General features: G+C 49.2%; 1 protein-coding gene across 6 annotated transcripts in view; it reads right to left on the bottom strand.

Moving 5' to 3' along the window:
- Positions 1-14,087, bottom strand: part of EXOC6B (exocyst complex component 6B) — a 291,383-nt gene extending 277,296 nt beyond the window's left edge. For all 6 annotated transcript variants that reach the window (XM_064511671.1, XM_064511672.1, XM_064511674.1 and 3 more), the window contains exon 1: positions 13,849-14,087. In XM_064511671.1, the coding sequence (XP_064367741.1) occupies positions 13,849-13,961 (113 nt within the window). In that variant the 5' untranslated portion in view covers positions 13,962-14,087. The remainder of the gene's footprint in view (positions 1-13,848) is intronic.
- Between the last annotated feature and the right edge of the window lie 5,661 nt (positions 14,088-19,748).

Genomic DNA, 19,748 nt, shown 5'->3' with positions numbered 1-19,748 from the left:
TTCAGAGGGCTGACAAAGAATTCATGGTGACCAGATTTCTAGTCTCCTTCTAAACAGTGATGAGCAATGAACTCTGTAAGCTTAAATGTTTTAATACAGTATCCTTATGCCATTACAGATGAAGCTGAGCACCGAGTTTCTATTTTTACCTAAGGTAACATCTCATTCAGCTTCTGAGCTGAGACCACAGGTAAGTTTGCTCTGAATTTGAAAGCCATCGATTTCCTTCATTCCCATCCCAAGAGCAGATCACTCATTCAGTCTGTTCAGCCACCATCCCACAACCCTCATCACATCTCCACCTCTGGATCTTGCTCCACCCTTGACCAAAGCTCGCTTTCCAGCACACAATCCTAAACCCATCACCACCTACCTGCCCTTCGGCAGCTTCCCGCTGCAGGGCACGGGGCCGGGTTACCTTGCCCCTGCCTTTCCATGCCGTTCAGCTCAGCTTCCCCGCTGGAGGGGCTACATGACCGAAGGGCTGAAGTGCAGGAGGAAACTCTCATACCCCTTCCTTTGGTGGTCCTACTTGCTTCCATGCTGTCCTCTATGGAGGATGACTCTCAAAACATACTTCCTAAATCATCTCCCTCATTGCATTCATGTCCTTTTGAGGAGTGCATCCTCTACCAGCACCGAGGTGAGCAGTAAAAGAGAGGGAGAACCACACCAGAGGAGCCATCAGACACTATGACAGCCTCATCCTCCTCATCCTTTCTCCTCCTCTCATTTTGTCTGCGTGCGACCCTTGCTAACTGTGCTGTACTAAGGTTACGCTCTTCAGATCAGGAGGCGGATCTGTACTCGTCCAGGAACGCTAGCCTACAAACGAAGCATCAGATTATGTTGACTGTCAGGAAAAGGCAGGCTGAGAATGATCACCAATATATTTAACCGACTTTCCAGAAGGGCATGGTTTCTCTAACAAATTCAGGTTATAAACATCTGATGCCCAATTCTCTCCAAATTAGACAGAGAAGGATAGGCTGACAAAACGGTTCAACTAGTCTTCGCTGTCTCTAGATCCTAACCAGAATTCACACAGAAAGCAAGCAAAGGCCAGCTTTAAAAAAAAAAAAAAAAAAAAAAAAAAAAAAAAAAAAAAAAAAGCAACGTTTGGAAAGTAATATTTTAACAGGCACCAACTTCCAGAAGATTACATCTACTAGTAAGGAAGCTCCTGTCCAAGAAATCCCTTCTTCAAATCAAGTCCTCCCTCAGGCCCAGGACACACCTAAAGTGAACCGTCCCGCATGCTGCCTGGAGTCACCAAAGCCCTAATTTTGGTAGCACACAACAGCAACTTGCACCCTCCTGAAGCACTGCTTAACTGGAGCTCAAACACCCAGGACCCCGGGTCAGTTCTGGCATCAGTGCCCTGACCCGATTTGCTCACCTTGCTATCAGGCCACTGCAGCCAGCACTGGCCACACACTCGGGCTTCGAGGCACCAGACCGAAAGCAAAGACCAAAGCAGTGACCGTCACCCCGAACACTGCCAAGAGCTCCCTCCGCACTTCCAGCCACTTATCGTACTCTGGAGTTCATCATTACTCACAGAAGAAAGGAGAAAAACACTCCTTACACTCATCTTTTCCCTTTCTGCTCCTCTTGGATGGCATTAGAAAAGAAAATAAACACTTGGCTTCTCAGTAAATCTTTTATGGAAGACCTGGCAAATCTCTTAACCTCACTGACAGATTTTAAGGAGGAGATTTTGTTTGCTGGCTCTCGCTGCTTTGCCTGAAACTCAAAAAGCGAGCGCATAGCTGAGCATCAGTCGCAACAACACCGCGTGTCCAGCTGCATCTGTGTGCTTGGCCGCTACAGCCGCACAAGGTACCGCACGTGGGAGGGTGACCAGCCAGCAGCTGCGCAGCCACATTTGGAGCTTATTTGTTGCAGAAAGAGAGGCGAGGAATTACTTCAGTGCAGAAAGGGGAAAAAAAGCTCCTCTGGGCTGCAGCTGAATCACCACCCAAGCCTGGGAGGAGCAGGGGGTGCAGAAGAAGGACCACGGTTATTATAGCTGCACTCTCAAGTGAAGCACCCTCATCTTCTCGGCATGAAGAGCAAAACACGAGGGCCCCAAAAAGAGCATTGGCGACTGTGGGGACCCCCCGACTGCAGAGGACACAGAGCTCTGGTCCCCTGGGCATCAACTCTGGATTTCCAAGAGCACAAGAAACACTTTTTTTCACTGAGACAGCAGCTAATGCTCAATCTGTTCTGAGCCGCTCGAGCACCTTCACAGCTCATCACACAGTTGTTTAGCTAAATCCACATCTATTAATACTCCCTAGGGCAGTTCCCGCCGGGCTTGCTCACCCGCCACACAGCCGAGGCATGCAAGGACACAGCGCTTTCCTTTCCGCATGCTATCTAGTGTCCCACCCGTCACCACACCCAGCGTGGCCAGCACCAAGCAGAACTGGCACCGGGAAGGACCTGCTCGGGTGCAAGGGAAGCCAGGCAGACAGCTCAGGTCACGCTCCCGGGCGCCGTTAAAAACCCCGCCCTGCGCACGGTCTTCCTTTCCACGATTTCATTTCTCCCCTCCTGCACCGTGGCCGCACAGGCACGCTCCCAACCCAGGGCAGAAGAAAATTATTAAAAACAGGTCTCTAAAAACCCAGCTGCTGAACAGGACCCTAACCTGCCCCAGGGACTTCAGGAAGAGTACAGTCACTTTGCAAAGCCCTTGCAGATTTTGACCTTTCCATCGCCACTGGACAGTTTAAAATCCCAAAAGGCATCAGCCTAGCCCAAGATACAGGATCATGACTAGCCTCAGCCTCGGGTTTTTTTCTTTTTTACTAGCCACCACTGAGAAGCAGCAGAAAGGATTTGCTCACCTGCTGTTCCACCCTAGCTAATGCTGCTCGGCCTCTGCGTCCAAGTGACTGTCTAAGAAAGAGCAAACCAGTGCGTGTCTCGCCTGAGCAAACTGCCAGCTCTAAGGCCAACCCAGCGGGAGAGCTAATTATCAGCGCACTGATTTTCCAAACCAAAACCCATTTGGAGCCCAGAGAGGAAGTTCCAGCAGACAGACGCACAGCATAGCCCCGTTTCTGCAAGACAAATAGCACCTGGAGAACAGGCTGGATATTATAAAGAAACAATTCTTTATGACGACATAAAACTGCATCTATTTTAATAAAAGATGTTACCTTCCTAAGGTACATGCAGAGGAAATCAAGAAACCTGGGCTCTAATTTTTGATGCTTCAAGGAGCCACTGGAGGTGGAACTACCTTGAGGAAGATGGCATCCAGCAGAACAGCTAATCCAGCCTGCAGCTTGCTACCCAGGGAAGGTCTGGGAAGCCCTGAGAAACGACAAAGGCCAAAAGCTGGCTGGATGAGTTACCCTGGCAGCAGCATGCTCTTGAAAAGAGCCATTCTTCTTTCTGGAGACTCCCCAAACCCAGCAGAACAGAACAAACTATCCCCAGAAGTTTGGATGTGCGCTTAGTGGAAACATCACGAGTGCTACACGTGTAGAAGACCGTTGGCCTGCATAAGCAGAGTAAACCTAGCATCACAAGGAAGCTAGGGACATACCTACCCACACAAAACCACCTTATTGAACACTCAAATGGTAACCAAAGGACCACATCGCATACCATCTCCTTTTAATGAAGGAGCACCACGGCCAGTCCAAGCATTGCTTCTCGATCTCAGCCCATGACCAGATAGACCCACCGAAGCCAGAAAAAAAATCAAGCATCCTGTTGATTCACAGCAGAGCTGGAAGGGATTTCAGGAAGCCACCTCATCCACTTCGGTGCCCAAGGCAAGGTCAACCTTACCTATCTCATTCCTGACAGAAGTTTGTCCATCCTGTCCTTCAGGCCCTCCAGGCAGAGAGGCAAACAAGGGGGCAGTGCCAAGACTAGAGGTTTTACATTTCCTAAATTATTTTGTCAGCATGGAGTTAGGAAAACCCACAGGAGAAGCTTTCCAAGTGTTCAGAACTGATGATGGGCTCTCTGCAACAGCCAGCGTGAAGCACTCAAATCAAGCACCTTTGTGAGAGCGGAAAAAACACGTCGCAGATTCATACGACTACAAAGAAGAAAAACAGCACGTTTCTTCACTTCTTCCCAGCTGAAAAGGAAATTAAAAAGAAACAGCTACAGGTATTAAACGCTTGTGGGTGGCAATGGAACTGCTTAAGAGACATATTTATATGCTCCAAGCCAGCAGTATACTAGCTACTAAGAGAGGTTTTAAACGCTCCCATACCCACAACCTGAGACACCAGAGTTACACAGCAGTAGAGGAGGGTTTCAAGAAATAAGAGAAGACATTTTCAAACCCTGGAAGATTAAAGAGCACAAGTTCTGGTAAACTAAGTGCAAAATAATCTATGGGGGGGGGGGGGGGAAAAGGACATTTGAAAAGCTAATTACTTGAAATATGAAAAACCAGCAACTTTTCCAAACATCAGGAGCCAGGAGGCTGCCAGAGTCAGCAGAGCAAGCAAGACAGCAGGAGCTTTTCAGGAAAACGATCCCAGCACGGACAGCCGGAGGAATGACTTGCTTTACTGTGTGCCACGGACAGGACTAAGGAAGTTTCTGTGCCAAAACCTCTCTCCCTGCCTCAGGCTGAGGTGTTAATAGAAGATGTTTAGACCAGATCAGTGGAGCAAACAATTGCATTTGCCCAAGACGACACTAAAGGTGTGTTACGTAAAACTGCCAAGCCACGAACCCCTGTTTATCAGTAACCTCTTGCTAACAGTGTAGTTACCACTAGAGAAGCGAAAGATGGAAAACATGATGCCAGTGTCTTTAAAGGCCTATGCAGGGTGAGAAGAATCCAGCAAACTGCAGAGCACTAGGTGCAACCGGGCAATCCAGTAGAAGTCTTCTTCATGACTTAGCAAACATGAAAGATGTACAACGCAGTGAGACACAACAGCTTCTGGGGATGGCCTTCATGCATCCTATTTATGAGCACTCTTTGAAGGGGTCCAACCAGTTAGCAAAAGGGATTTGTTCAACCTAACACACTTTAATACTAGAAGCCCTGTGAAAGTTTACAAAAAAAGTCAATTTTCATCAGCTTCAGTGTGCTTATCAGTGATTTGGAAAAGGGGATGGACAACAAGATGACATTTTGCAGAAAACACAAAACTATTCAGTATGACTAACTCCAAAGCAAAAAGCTGCCAAGGATCTTGCGACACCGAGCACCAGGGTGGCAAAACGACAGAGCGCTCAGCACGAGCAGCGTAAAGCAGCACATCTGGAGGGAAGGAGCTGGGGATGGGGACGAACCCTTTGCAATACGTACCCACTGAGGAGCTCCAAATCAAATCCTACCCCTGAGGAAGGGCGAGGCTGGACTCATTATGGCTATACTGCCAGAAGCGTTGGCTCGGGACTGCTAGGAACCATCAGCAAAGAAAGAGAAAGCAAAACAGAAAACATCACTGTGCCACTCAATAAATCACATGAAATGAATCTGCACCTTGATTACTATGTGCAGCTCTGATCTTTCCTCCTTCATCACAAAAAGGTGATAGCTGTATGAGAAAAGACACCAAGAAAAGCAGCAGAGATAATGAGCAATTCAAAACAGCTTGAGCAGGAGAATAGACTGAATTAAGAACCTTCAGCTTGGGGGGGAAGAGATGACTGATTTACTGTTGCTCATTGTCATCGTGACAGCCTAGATCTTGCCCTAGCAGGAAACAATTTTAAACCCACAAGGAACGTACATCCTAGCTAACACCAGAAACGGTACAGTGAACTAGAAGAGCTTTTGACGGGATGCTTTCATGATTTTCTTACCTATTCCAACTCTCCTTACAGTTAGGAAGCACTTTTTTACATCTATCCTAAATCCCCATTGCTGCAATCCAAGTCCAGATCTCAGCCTGCACATAGCAAATTCGAGTTTTTCTTCTGCTTTTCGACAGTCTAGTCTATATCTTCATCTGCCGATAAATTGTGCCCCCCTGTTTTGTTTTCTCTGGATTAAGCAATCCCAGTCATTTCAGTTTTTTTCCTCAGAGGTCATATTTGCTCTCCTCTGGGAAGAGAGTGATTCATAAAGTCAGTATTATTAGGCTTCTGCAGCCTTAGAATAAGTGTCTGTTTTATTAAAAAAAGAAAAAAAGGAGAGAGAGAAAGGAAGAAAAATCCTGCAACCCCCTAAAAGCAGAATCAGAGCATGACAGTGGACAGTCCGGGTAGACTTGGATGCCACAGGAACTCTGCCCAAGGAGGGCCAGTTATCAAGGAAACTTCACCCAGCACGGCAAGTCTCCAAACTATTAGTTTTGAGCAGCCTTCTACACGCATGACAGCACCGAGCTCTAAAGATGAGCTCAGCTGCCAGCTTAAGATGAAATACGGCTAAGTCACATGCAGTGACAACTCCAGCAGACACTAATACAAATTAGTGCAGCAGCCTTTTCCTGAAGATTCAAGGGAAATATCCCTTTAGCTTGCTAACTCCCAGCACTACCATCCTCACTGCTATAACAGACAAGGTACATGAGAGGTAAGCAGAAAAATAAATTCAGGGAGTTACCAAGAGCCCAGACACACTTCCCCATCCCACCCGACAGAAACAGGCATTCGATAATCTGTCCTTTGACAGCGATTCATTAAATGCTAGCAAAGAATGTACTTTTGTGAGGAAAAGGAAGAAAATAATACCAGCTATAAATAATTGAGCAGCACATTCCTGCAAGCTGTTCCCTCCAGACTGCATCAGGGTACAGACAGAGGCGGGGGGGGGAAACACTTATATGAATTATAAGGATTCACCCTCCCAAAACCATATGCCAAATCAGACCTTAACTCTGCAAAAGAGAATATACCTGTAAAGCTTGCTATAATTGAGCAAAGCATACCCGCAGGCAGAGATTGCAGATGCTGCACACATTAAGCCAGGCCAGTCCGTCTCCCGATAGAGTACCAGTGCTGGCACTGAATTATTTCATGGGAGCAGTTGCTAGTATTTTTTTCTCTGCAACAGAAAACTTGGAGCTGAACATCATCAGCCTGACCAGAAGGGAACGCTAATATAATTCAAGCACTAGTGCAATAAACTTTCTTTTAAAAGACGCTTAATTATGTGCATATGAACAGAGGCACAGATTCATTTCCAGGAGACTGCAGCTTCCCTTCCTGGGTGGCAGGAGAACGGGCTGGAAGATGCTTCCAAAGATCCTGCAGGGCTTTTATTAGCAGGCAATTTGCAGTTGTTACAAACAGCTTCCCGGATGAGCCCCGCGGCCAACGTTTAGCGTCAAGAAGGCCGAGCTATTTCTTCACAGCACTCTTTTGCTGGTGGCTGACATTTCATGCATTACTATACATAAAGTGAGAATAAGAGATGGAACTTGTTTAGCCAGGACAAAGTATATATACCACATGAAACGGCACCACCGAAGGCTGCAGAACAGGGACGACGACAATTCAGCAAGGTTTTAACTGTTACATGTACCAGTAACCACAGCATTCAGCATCAGGGGATTTTTACGGACACCAAGTCTCACCTTCAGATGCTCTCCAGCTCTCAGGACCTGGAAAACGTTTCCTAGCCAGTGCGAGCACATGCAAGATGTGGCCCGCTTCATCCCAGCCCCGCTCCAAGGTCTCCTTCCCCTCCACCAGACTCTGCCTCTCCTGCTCCCAAACATCACTCTGAGCTCCCCAGTGCCTCCTTCGCTTAGGACCAGCTTGGGCAACCTTCGTTTTCAGCATCCAACCCACAGGACTCAGCACACCGCTCTGGCGCATGGCTGCTGCTCCCTGCGCGCTGGCTGCAGCGCTCAGCAGACCCTGCACAAGCCAGTTTAACTCCCTAAGCCAGCAAAACAGCTTTCTGCCAGGTAAGGGAATTGCAGGCGGCTCAGGGAAGAACGCCACGTCCAAGCTCGTGGAAGTCGGCCATCTAACAGCACGCTCGCGCCCAGACCCCGGCCCCTGCCACCCGATTCCCGGTGCCCGGCCAGGCGCGGGGGAGCCCCAAGAAGCCCAAGGTGGAACCAGTCCAGCTGGAAAAATAAGGTGAGGGGGAGCAAGGGCACAATGTTTCAGCACCCACACTAACACTGTGCCAGAATAACGTTTGGGAGCAGATGAAACCCAGGGGACAACTGCTCTAGCAATTATAAAAGCCTTCAAACTACACCCTAGTCTACCATGCCCCAGCTGCGGCTTTCAGCAAAGGAGGCACTGGGGAGCTCAGAGGGACTAACCAGAGCCCCAGCACTGCCTGACCCATCCACCGCTCTTATTTCTAGAAGCAAAGCCCCAATTTTTCATGTTCAGCACCAGGAAACTGAATCACAAGGCAACAGCTGAGGGTGCCAGGAAGGACGTCAAGCAAGGTAACCATCAAGCTGAGGTCAGTTGAACCTATTTCCACTATTCCCAAAGGAGAACATTATTTGCTGAACATTTAAATCAAGAGGCCAAGAATCCAGAGGACCTCCGGCTCTATGATTTAAAATAAACCTTGGCAGACGGGGGAGATTCCAGGCAGCAGGATGAACACAGCACACCGCTAACATTATAAAGGGGTCAACCAGGTAGCGACGGGTCAGTTAGAACAACGTTAATCCCAGACACAGTCCGGGAAAAGTTGATAGCGGATTTAGAGAACAGAGCTTAATTACAGCGCTACTTTAATCTCAGACAAGAGCTGCTTAGCAGAAAATACAGCCTATCAAGCACGCTTAATTTCGTTCTTTGGTTAAACAACTTTGTAATCTCTCCAAACACACACAGTTAGCAGACGGACATGAAACTCCTATTAAAATATGGTTCTACACAACATAAAAGCACACACGCCGAGTGATTAACTGCTCCTCGAGATCTAACATTGGTGAATTTTCTAACAGGTACGTACTAGTCCCAACATAACTGATGAAAACTCACCCGCTAAGGAACAATCTGGAAAGTAAATACAAATAAATAAGTATGTAAAAGGACGGATGATATAATTTGCAGATGACACAACAGCTGGCAGAATAACAAATCATGAAATCGGGCAACCACAAAGAGCAGCGCTTGAAAACCTTGATTTCCAACAGCTCACACTCAGCAGAAGCAAGTGCAAAGGCACAGACAGAGCAAAGAGGAACACGAGCCAGAGCTATGAAGAACCACATATCCAAAAAAGCAACACTGCATTAAGCTTAGATCCTAATGCCGAGAAAACAGAGCTCCTCAACTCTTTCAGCGTATGAGCAGGAGACTAGTGATGAGAGCATGGACACAATTTTATCCATATCTGAAGCAGTGATGAGACTGCTGGAATACTGCAACCATCGCTGTGGCCAAAGCAGGGTTTGGTTTTGGTTTTTATTTACCAAGTGTTTAAAAATTCTTCACCTTTTTCCAAAAGCCGCAAAGGCAACTTGAGAGCAGAAGAAAGGTTTTCAATGCAGCGACAGACTTGAAGCGCTCACACCGTATAATCAAGCAAAAAGAAGATTAAGAAGTGACTTGAAAAATATAAACATGTATTTTTAACAGTGAGAAGACCTCAGGTGTTAAAGGATGCTGCAGAGTAGCAAAGGAGAGGAGAGCAAAACATCCGCAGGATGAAACCATAAAATATCCAAATGATTAGCAATTCTGACCACCATAGGGGCGTGTGGGGAGCTCGCCTTTGGCTGAGGCAGATGTTAATCAAACACCGCATGGCAGACCCATACAGGGAAAAATAAGTGACATTATATGGCCCAAACACACAGGGAGTCATACCAGATAATCTGGTTTTCCTGCCTTTATTCTGCACCGGTGTGAGTCATGAATTCATAATCCAGGAGGAGCATGGCACAAAACACAGGACTGCAAGGGGACATTTCATACAAAGAGCTAGGGAGAAGCTAAAATAAATGGAGAAAATGAGAGAATCGCAGAAGTAACATAGCATTAGCCATGCAGTAAAGCAGTCTCTGCAACGACCCCCCCTTATCTCAGGCCCCAGCTGATCACAAACACCTGACAGCACCCAGGGCTGACCAGGAGGAGCCAGGCGATACTGATTGCAACTGGTGAGGCCAGAAACAGGCAGGAGATCAGCAAAAAGGGGTATATTTTCTCCAACACGGCATGAGGTCAGCAAAAAGGTCTCTCTCCACACCAAATATTGTAGGACCATGAGTCAAACTCCGTGCCCATAACGGCGCTGCAGCCTGGAGCCCGGGGAGCTCTCGGGCATGGCAGCGGGCTGCACGGTGGCCATGTCCCAACTTGAGGGGACATCTCCCATGGTGGCTCTCCAGCAGGTAAGAGAACCTCTGACATGAAACGGTTGGAGCAGTAAGAAACCAAGACTCGGGCAATAAGGAATGTGCAGTAAGATTCGTTTGCTGTGACAACGCTGTATAGCCACCTTCAATAAAACTCTTTACAATAAACCCAGAATTAATAATACCATAATATATATATCCCCCCCCGTGACAATATTTAAAGGAGAAGCAGCAAAGGTGAGATACTGCAGGACAAGCGCCCGGTAAGTGCCGTATGAGCCTGCAGAGCGAGCGTGCTTTTCGCACCGCGTGACTTTGACCCAAAACCACAGAGTAAGGCCACCGAGGAGCGCACGGGGCGGCCACCCTCGCCCACAGCGACCGTGACGGGTATTACGTTCCCTTTCCAGGGTCCCAGCACCAAAAACAGACAAATCAGACAAAGACCTCGCTGAAGAGCAAACTTGATCAGTCAATTAAGTGTGATGAAAATTAGAGCATGCAGGTGTCACAGTTTATCGAAGAGATGGTTTTAAGGAAGGAAGTTTTCCCTTCCCCCAGAAGGTCCTGATCCTACAGAACTACGTGATTCTCAGGAGCTGAGATAAACAGAGGAGATGCAAAAATCCCCTGCAAAAATCAAGCATAACATGACAGAAAGAAGGGGAATTAGAACAGCAGAAGGGGAATTAGGGGCAATGGATATAATTAAAGGCTCAACAGCAGGAAAGACATCCTGAAATGTGTTATTTTGATTCCAGATGCATCACACACTCAAGGGGAGCCCTACAAAGACTTGCTGAGCTTGCCTGGTGTCCTCCAACACCCATGACATTCACTGCCAGGTATAAGAGAAAAGAGGGACCTCAGCAGCAATCGAGCCATTAGCACAGCAAGACACGGCTCATCATACAAACCAAGGCTGCTGCAGCGCTTCCTCACATGCCCTTGTCTCTCTAAATTTTAGATTGAGAATGAACTTTCTTCGGGACAGTCTGCTCCACATCTGCACAGTGCCCAGCGCAACGGAGTCCCAGCCCATGCCTCCAACTCCCAGGATCACAGAAATAAAAGAGCAGAAAAAACAGGGCTGGAAGGGACTTCAAGAAGGCATCTCGTCCTTCCCCTGCCCCAGGGCAAGAATTACTACCCTTGTCGTTTTTCCCAACAGAAAACTCTCCCTGGTGGGTGGGACACAAGCCCACCCAGACAGATGAATTAGTTGGACCCTAACATCTTAACCTCCTCAGCCACCCGCTGATAGGAGAAGTTCAGCCCCAAGCGCTATGCCACTGCGAGGCACAGAGCGGCTGCAGCTGTAATATCTAACCCTGCTGCTGATAAAAGCAAAGCTCTGCAACCAAGTGCCTGCTGCCAGCAGGAGCCCAGTGTTCCCGGCTATTTCTGAACTGTGTTTTGAAATTGTTCTTCCTAGAAGAGAAGCCAGCCTGGCTCCTGGAGACACACTTCTTCCATGATGCCTACGAGCAGTGAGTCACCTTCTCTAAAGTTTCCAGCATCCACTTTTCGGGACTCTCCAGCACATCATGCCTACCCCAAACTGGCCTAGTTTGAAACTCTAAAATTCCTTGGAGCAATTACTTGCTTATATTATTACTAACACTCCTGAAGGAGGAAGGGAATCCTTCCTTATAGCAGCAGCTTTGAAAGCCCAGCGAGAATCAATCCTGCAACCACCGTACTGCAACAGTTAACGCTAGCAAAGCACAGACCTTTCTTCACCCCAGATACTCATTAATGTTTCTGCTGTGGGTATGCAAAGATATGCATAAAGCCTGACCCCTTGCCTAACCTCTACTGAATATTTAATATTAAGAGAAACAAGATCAACTGCCCTTAGTTTTATGAAATGACAAAAATACCCACACTCCTGGCTCTGGCAGCTCCCATAATTTTAACCATTTCTTAAGTTTTGTAAATAAATCTAACCAGTTCTCAATATGTCCAGCTAACAACGTCATATAGTTTACCTTTCAAAGTTTCACAGAAAAGCCTCAGAAAAAACACCCACATAGTCAAAAAGCTAAACAAACCAGCAATCCTTTAGAGAGAGAAATCAAGTGTCCTGTTGTTCCATATACGAAAACCTTTGGCCTTTTTGTGTCCGTCCTGGACTATCAATGGCTTAAACCCATTTATACTTGAAGACAGGTGAGCAAATTAACTCTAAAACCATGATTTTGTAAAACTTAAATATTTAAGGGAAATGAAGGGCTATTGCGGAGGGGGAGGGCAGGGGGCTCAAGCTCCGTTTACCCCTCGATGTTCCCACCAGCACTGTGACTGCCAGCTCAGCAGCTCCTGGGCAGCGGCTGGAGGACACCCAGGAACCAGCGTGAGACCAACTGATCTACTGCAAAAAGGAAAAACAGCCCCTCCAACCTCACAACGAGAAGGGGTGAGGAGTTTAGGACAAGGACTGAATTTAAGGTTTGAATAACACAACTACTTAGATTTTGAAATTGGATGCACCTGGCAACATTCGTCCACCTTTTCCCACCTTGCAGACCGATCAATTTGATTACAATGGCATATAAATGCCCTCCACCCACACGTATTGCTAACCTCCTGCAAGCTCATGCCCACTTTTGTGCTCATCACCATGAGCAATGTATTTTGGTTTTCACATGCAGTTCTTTGGGGAACTTCTGTTTTACTTTGAACAGAGGAGAAAGAGGGACACGGTTTGCTGAATCCATAATGGGACTTCTTTGAGGACAGCTACGTTAACAGGGCGCTATCTGGCTAGTGAGAACATACCTTAGATGGGTCTAATTTATCTAAAATATCATATTAAAAAAAGAAATGAGGTGATTTCTCATGAGAAACAGGCTTCCGTTACACAGACAGCTGCCAGGTCTTGCAGACTAACACTGCAGCAAAAGTCCCTGCTGCAAAACCCTACATGGCTTCACAAAAAAAACAAAAAATACCCAAAAGGATAAAATACTTTTAGAAAGGAACACAGAGAAAAAGCAAAGCAAAATGTCAGCGCTGCCAGGCATGCAACCGCATCCGCTCGCGCTGCCCAGCGAGAGGGGAGAGCCAGCGCTTGGGCAGCGGGTTCCTCCAGCTGCAGGATGCTGCAAGAGCCGCTGGAAAAAGAGGTTCAACGAGGGAACAAAGGCTCCGTTAGTCGTAGAGCAGCATTAAAGCTTCGTGGATAGGAATAACCAAAGGGGCAGGTGATGGTGTGCGAGGGCGGCTTCGGCGAGCCCTGGGCTCCGCGGCAGAGCCTCCGCGTTGCCCCTTCCCGCACCGAAGGATGCGGGTCACCCCGAGGGGAGACGCCGGGGATTTCCCGCATTTCCCAACGCGTGCTGGGAGGAAAAAAAAAAAAAGTGGGGGGGAAATTTGGAAAAAAAAGAAAAAAAGCAATTTTTTTCCGAAGTTTCGGCGCAGAGGGGCGGTGTGAAACGCGGGGTCCGAGGGCGGCGCGCAGGCGGCTCGCGAGGCCCCGCCGCCGCGGACGAAGGGGCCGCTCGGCCGGCGGCGGCAGCGCGGCGGGGCCGGGCCGGGCGCGGCGCGGGGGGCCGCGGGGAGCCGCCCCGGCCTGGCGGCGGGCTGGGCTGGGCCGGGCCGGGCCGGGCCGTACCTGAGCGTGGGGCCGATGCAGGCCGTGTCGGTGCTCTCGATCTCCCGCAGGATCCGCTCGTGCTCCGCCGCCGTCTCCAGGCTCTCCAGCTCCGCCATCTTCCCCCGCTCCATGGGGCAACGGCGGGCGCCGCCGCCGCCGACCGAGGGAGCGAGCGACCCGGCTACCTGCCTCCCCGCCCCGCGGCAGCGCCGGCGCCGCGCGGCCCAGCCCCCCCGCGCGCTGCACGCCGGGAAATGTAGTGCGGGGGCGGCGCGGCCTGCGCTGGCGAGGAGCCGCCCGGGAGGGGGGCGGAGGGCGCCGTGGCGGGGGGAGACAGGCCGGGGACGCGGCGACCTCGCGTCGTCCCCCCTGAGGGGACGCGGCCTCATGGCGGCGGCCCTGTGTCATCGTCATGAGGGGACACGGCCCCCATGGCAGCGACCTCGCGTCATCCCCCATGAGGGGACACCTCCCCCATGGCAGCGACCTCGTGTCATCATCATGGGGGGACACGGCCCCATGGCAGCGAGCTCGCGTTGTCCCCTGTGAGGGGACACAGACACCATGGCAGTGACCTTGTGTCATCATCATGGGGGGACACGGCCCCCATGGCAGCGAGCTCGCGTCATCCCCCATGAGGGGACACCGCCCCCATGGCAGCGACCTCGTGTCATCATCATGGGGGGACACGGCCCCATGGCAGCGAGCTCGCGTTGTCCCCCGTGAGGGGCACCACCCCATGGCAGCAGCTTTGTGTCATCCCCCATAAGGGGACACATCCCCCATGGCAGCAAGCTCACATCGTCACCCATGAGGGGACACCTCCCCCATGGCAGTGACCTCGTGTCATCATCATGGGGGGACACGGCCCCATGGCAGCAACCTCGCATTGTCCCCCGTGAGGGGACACAGACACCATGGCAGTGACCTTGTGTCATCGTCATGGGGGGACACGGCCCTCACAGCAGCAACCTCACATCATCTGCCGGGAGGGGACACCTCACCCATGGCAGCAAACCTGCATCATCCCCCATGAGGGGGACACATCCCCCATGGCAGCAACCTCACATCGTCCCCCATGAGGGGACACCGTCCCCATGGCAGCAGCTTTGTGTCATCCCCCATGAGGGGATGCATCCCCCATGGCAGCAACCTCACATCGTCCCCCTTGAGGGGACACCTCACCTATGGCAGCAACCTCACGTTGTCCTCCATGAGGGGACACCTCACCCATGGCAGCAAACCTGCATCATCCCCCATGAGGGGACACAGCCCCCCGGCAGTGACACCCTTGTCACCCCTCATGAGGGCAGGTCCCAGCAGGATTGGGCCCTGGGTCACCGCCCCGAGGGACCCCCATGAGAACGGTCCTAGCATCGTCCCCCTGTGAGGACGGGCATCCCCCGCCATGGCAGCAGCCCCTGTGTCACACTGCCATGTCACCCCCCAGGAGGGGAGGCCTTCCCCCATGGGAATGGCCCCCTTGTCACATACCCCATGGCAGTGACACCTTTGCCACCCCTCACGCAGGGAGGCTCCCACCATGGTTAAACCCAACGTCACCCCCTCACCGAGGCGAGGCATCCCCCATGGCAGGGACTGCTGTGCCATCTCCCCTGTGCCATACCCCCGCAGGTGGAGCAGCCATGGCGTTTCTTCCTACACGTGAGAGGTCTCCACGGGGTCACCACCATGGGACCCACACGTCTGGTGGGGCCAGAGGCAGCCTTGGTGCCCCCACTCCGTGAGATGGAGAGATGCCCAGGCGCAAGTGGCCCCGATACCTCCTGCCCTGCTAGGGGAAGCCTTCCCCGTGAGCCCCATCCCCTCTCGCTGCCGGGGATCCCCTGGTCAGATCTCTCCCTACTCATCCCCAGCTGAAGAGAGACTTCCAGTCAGGACTAACCTCATCCCTCCTTCCCACCCCACTGCAGGGCCTGATCAGAGCTTCCCACCACGGCCCTAGTGACGGACGGGATGCACAGAAACACCCCCAATTCCGAAAGAGCGACATTGATTCTGGCAGACTTCATTCCAGAGGAATCTTCCTATTGACTCCAAAACGTCTTTCATCTTCATCCTAAAATGTTTCGCCAGCTGTTTAATTACAGCACTGTTGAAATGCAGCCCCTCCGCAGCACAAGAGCGGCGAGAGCCACCCAGCAGAAGTTGCACAACAAGAAGAAAGGCATCCTTGCCCAAGGACATCACAGGAAGCTTCCTGCAAAAAAGTGCTGCCAGGCTCTGTAAACAGCCTCAGATATCAAGGTCTCCTCAAGATTTTGCTATGACTCTCAGTGTTAATCTCTCCTTTTGAAACGGCTTATTAGTATTATTATTCCGTATTATTAAACTCTGCGGAAAGGGCCCTATTTCCAGCTATTTGTTGCCGTTGTATCAGGTGCCGTGGAGCAGTCCTTGCACTGTGTTCCCACGGTCTGAAGGAGACACAGCAGGCAGGTATCACACATACACGGGGATAAAGAATGAAAACAGGAACGTGGTAGGAACACGAACACAGGCTATGTACACCACTGACTGCTTCTTAGTGGAAGATTTGTTGTTGCTTTTGTGGTTTCATGTTTTAAGGTATAAATTAGCCACATTAATAGTATGAGCACACCTCTGACTTCCCTCCTCGCAGCTCGCTAAGGGGTTGAATGCTGCTCGTCTGAATATCTCTCTGTGTTGTCAATTGATTAAATGAAAAGGTGATAAAAGAGTTTCCAAACCACAATACATGCCACAAACGTAACAGTACAGGACGGGCAAGGAAAGCCCGAAAAAAAGTTTGTTAGTTTATGTTGAGTTCACCAGCTCTTGTATATCGTGTCTAGGGTTGCCAAATACCGTGTCTTACGAGACCAGATGGATGTCGCTTTGGATGTGTTAAAAGCAGGGAGGAAATCTGTATCCTGATGGCAGTCACCATGGAGATTCGATACAAGCTTTCAGAGGACCAGAAGCAAAGAGACACGTAAGTGATATAATGAAAGCAGATAAAAATAGCAGCCTAGCAGCCTGGAGTTGTATTCCCGCAGGGCTGGTTAGAGGATCTAAGGAGAGCGAGGCACTGTGCTTTTTGTATCTGCCTCCACCGGCTGCTCTGCAGAAGCCGATGCTACACGCGAGCCGAGGTACTCCTTTAGCTTCAACGGCAAAAGCCTTGTGCCTCCAGCCCTGCAAGCTACAGGTTCGATCCCCGGCGGCAAAGCAGAGCGACAGCTGCTGAAAGAGGCAGATCATTTGTGATTCAAGCTGCTTTGGACTCCAGACCTTTGAGATGAGCTACCTGTGGCTAAGGGAAATATATAATGCCCTGCTCAGTGTGTGGTACGTATCCTGCTCCAGTGTAAAATCCACAGATATTACCATCTACTGCCATTAGCAGCTAAGAAGATTACTGTTTTCATTCAATTAGTAACAGCTTGTTGTTAGGGGCTGAGCCAATATCCACAGAAGTCCGTGGTGAATATTGCCTTGACTTCAGGGAGCTTTGGAAACAGGATTAAACACCAGAGGTCAAAGAGCGAGTCGCTGGTGACAGTCCTTGACAGTTTTAGTTACAGGATGAGAACTGTTAAAAATTACACCAATTCCAGGCTCAATCTCAAATGTGCGGTTAGGTAAGAATATTATCACAAATAAGGCTCTCAGAAACAGTCTAGTTTTCTCTGTTATGAGGACGCTGCCTGGTCCACTAGACTACAGTACACATGGTTTGAGCACGGAGATGGGAACCGAGAAATCAAGCTGTCATCAAACTTTGACATTTACTCCTCTGTTGCCTTGAGTCAAACCATCCTGCAACAGCAGAAAGAATGAGTACCACCATTTTAGAGGCTGCAATGTCATTGTTTTAGATGTCTTAGGCTATCCCACCTGGCCTCTGACTGCCCTGCAGGTATCCCTGATAGCCTAGGGCAACAAAAATGATGTTAGACACCTGTCTGGACAACTGAATCCCACCCCTCATCCTCTGAGAGAAACCAGGGGAGTAAATTGTGGCAGCGATTCACTATGAGCAGCGTTAAAAATGTGTCTCTTGTTTCTTGTCTCAAGTCATCTAGCTTCAAATTTCAGCCCTGGATCTTTTTGTACGCTTGCCAGGAGAGTGAAGGGACTGCTGTGATCAAGTTTTTCTTGCTCACGTGTGGTCCTAGAGTTGGGATCAAATAATTTACTAGCCTCCTCTTTGATCAGCTGACCAGACTGAGTTCTCGGAGCCTTTCACTCTGAGGCACGTTGTCCAGTAATTCACTTATCTGCACATTCTTTACAAAAACTCTTATGGTATTTCAAGATTTTTCTTCGTCTGTGGATGCCAGAAGTGGACAGAGTAGTGGCTCTAGTAACAAGCACCAAGTGGATATAATCCATCTGGTTCTCCTAAATGGTGTGTTTGTGCTGTTACAGATACCCTCAGCCCGTCTTGCTGTCCGCAATGTCACCTTGGGAGCTCACGTTCAGCTCATTACTGTCCATCACCTTCAGTTCTTTCTCAGGTCACTGCTGTCCAGGATAAAATTCTCCGTGCTGTGACAGAGGCTCCCTTCTTTGTCCCCGGGCACGTGGCATTTGGTCACCTTTAAATGAATATTCATTGCTTATGCCTGGCTTACTGAGCAATCCAATTGCAGAGCATTAAGGATTTGTCCTCATTATTTGCTGCTACACCAACTTGGTATCATTGGAAAGTCTGTCCGTAGCAACTCCATTCAGTCTTACCAGGCGCTGATACAAGCAGGCTGAGTTTGTCTTGTTCTAATTTATACATCAAAACATCATGCAGGACCAACACAAATGCCTCAGAGATGTCTGTTACAGCAACAAGCTCATAATCTCGCTGAAAAATGATATCTAATTTGTTTGACAGAATCTGTTTCCCTATCCATGCTGGCTGACAGAAACGGTCTTAATTCCCTACTAACGAAGTCCCGTATCACTAGTTACATTATATTTTATGGAACTGACATCAGTCTGATGGAGCGGTAATTATTTAAGCCCTCCCTTCTAATTAATGACCTCTCATTAGCATTTTTCCAGTCCTCTAGAACTTCTCCAGTGTTTCAAAACTTATTAAAAATCAATATAACCGATCCGAAAGCTTGGGCAGCCTTCATACAGCCTCATATGCGAGTTACCCCGGGCTGCTGATTTAACCCTCTGGCTTTGTTAGCAACTGCTTGGCAGCGTCGTTACTGCTGAAATCAAAAGCCGTCATCACTATATACAAATTACCAGGTCACCTGGGATTTTTCCAAATTCAGGACAGCTTTATGATGAGGCAGAATTCTGTCATTTCAATAGAATAACACCACTGTCAGAATGTAGTGCTTTCTTTTTTTCTTTCCTAGTAATCTTAACAACCTCTTTCTTGCTTTTTTGTGGTGGTCTCCAGTTTTCATTCTGCGCTTTTACTTTGCTTAACAGTTTCCGACAACTCCCACCTTCCCTGCTGTACCCCCTGTTGCCAGCTTCCCCCTCTTGCTGCTTTCGAGCTGGTTATATCGTCTTCTGACCAGACCAGCGTAGAAACCAAGTTTTACATGTCCAAATAACGGTATGTGGGCACAGTGCCAAGCTACTCTTAGATTTGGTCTCATCAGCGTCATTCAGGAAAACATTACACTGAAATGAGAGGGCTATAGAAAAGATCCAGGAATTAAAAATGGAAAGAAGGAAAGAAGGAAAGAAAGAAAGAAAGAAAAGAAAGGAAGGAAGGAAAGAAAGGAAGGAAGAAAGAAAAAGAAAAAAACAAGGCACAGGTACTAATGCAGGGAGAGAAGAGCCTTCTGCAGCCTGTCTGGGGGCCTTGTCCCTCACGTTGGTAGGTACTCAGATAATCTCAGTACAAAAGGGCTTCCAGGGAGCAACCGTTCAGAAAAGGTATGAGCAAAAACAAAAGCCTGGGTATG

Source organism: Dromaius novaehollandiae, chromosome 4 (genome assembly GCF_036370855.1).
Source record: "Dromaius novaehollandiae isolate bDroNov1 chromosome 4, bDroNov1.hap1, whole genome shotgun sequence".
NCBI lineage: Eukaryota > Metazoa > Chordata > Aves > Casuariiformes > Dromaiidae > Dromaius > Dromaius novaehollandiae.
This window is presented reverse-complemented; position numbering and strand designations above follow the sequence as displayed.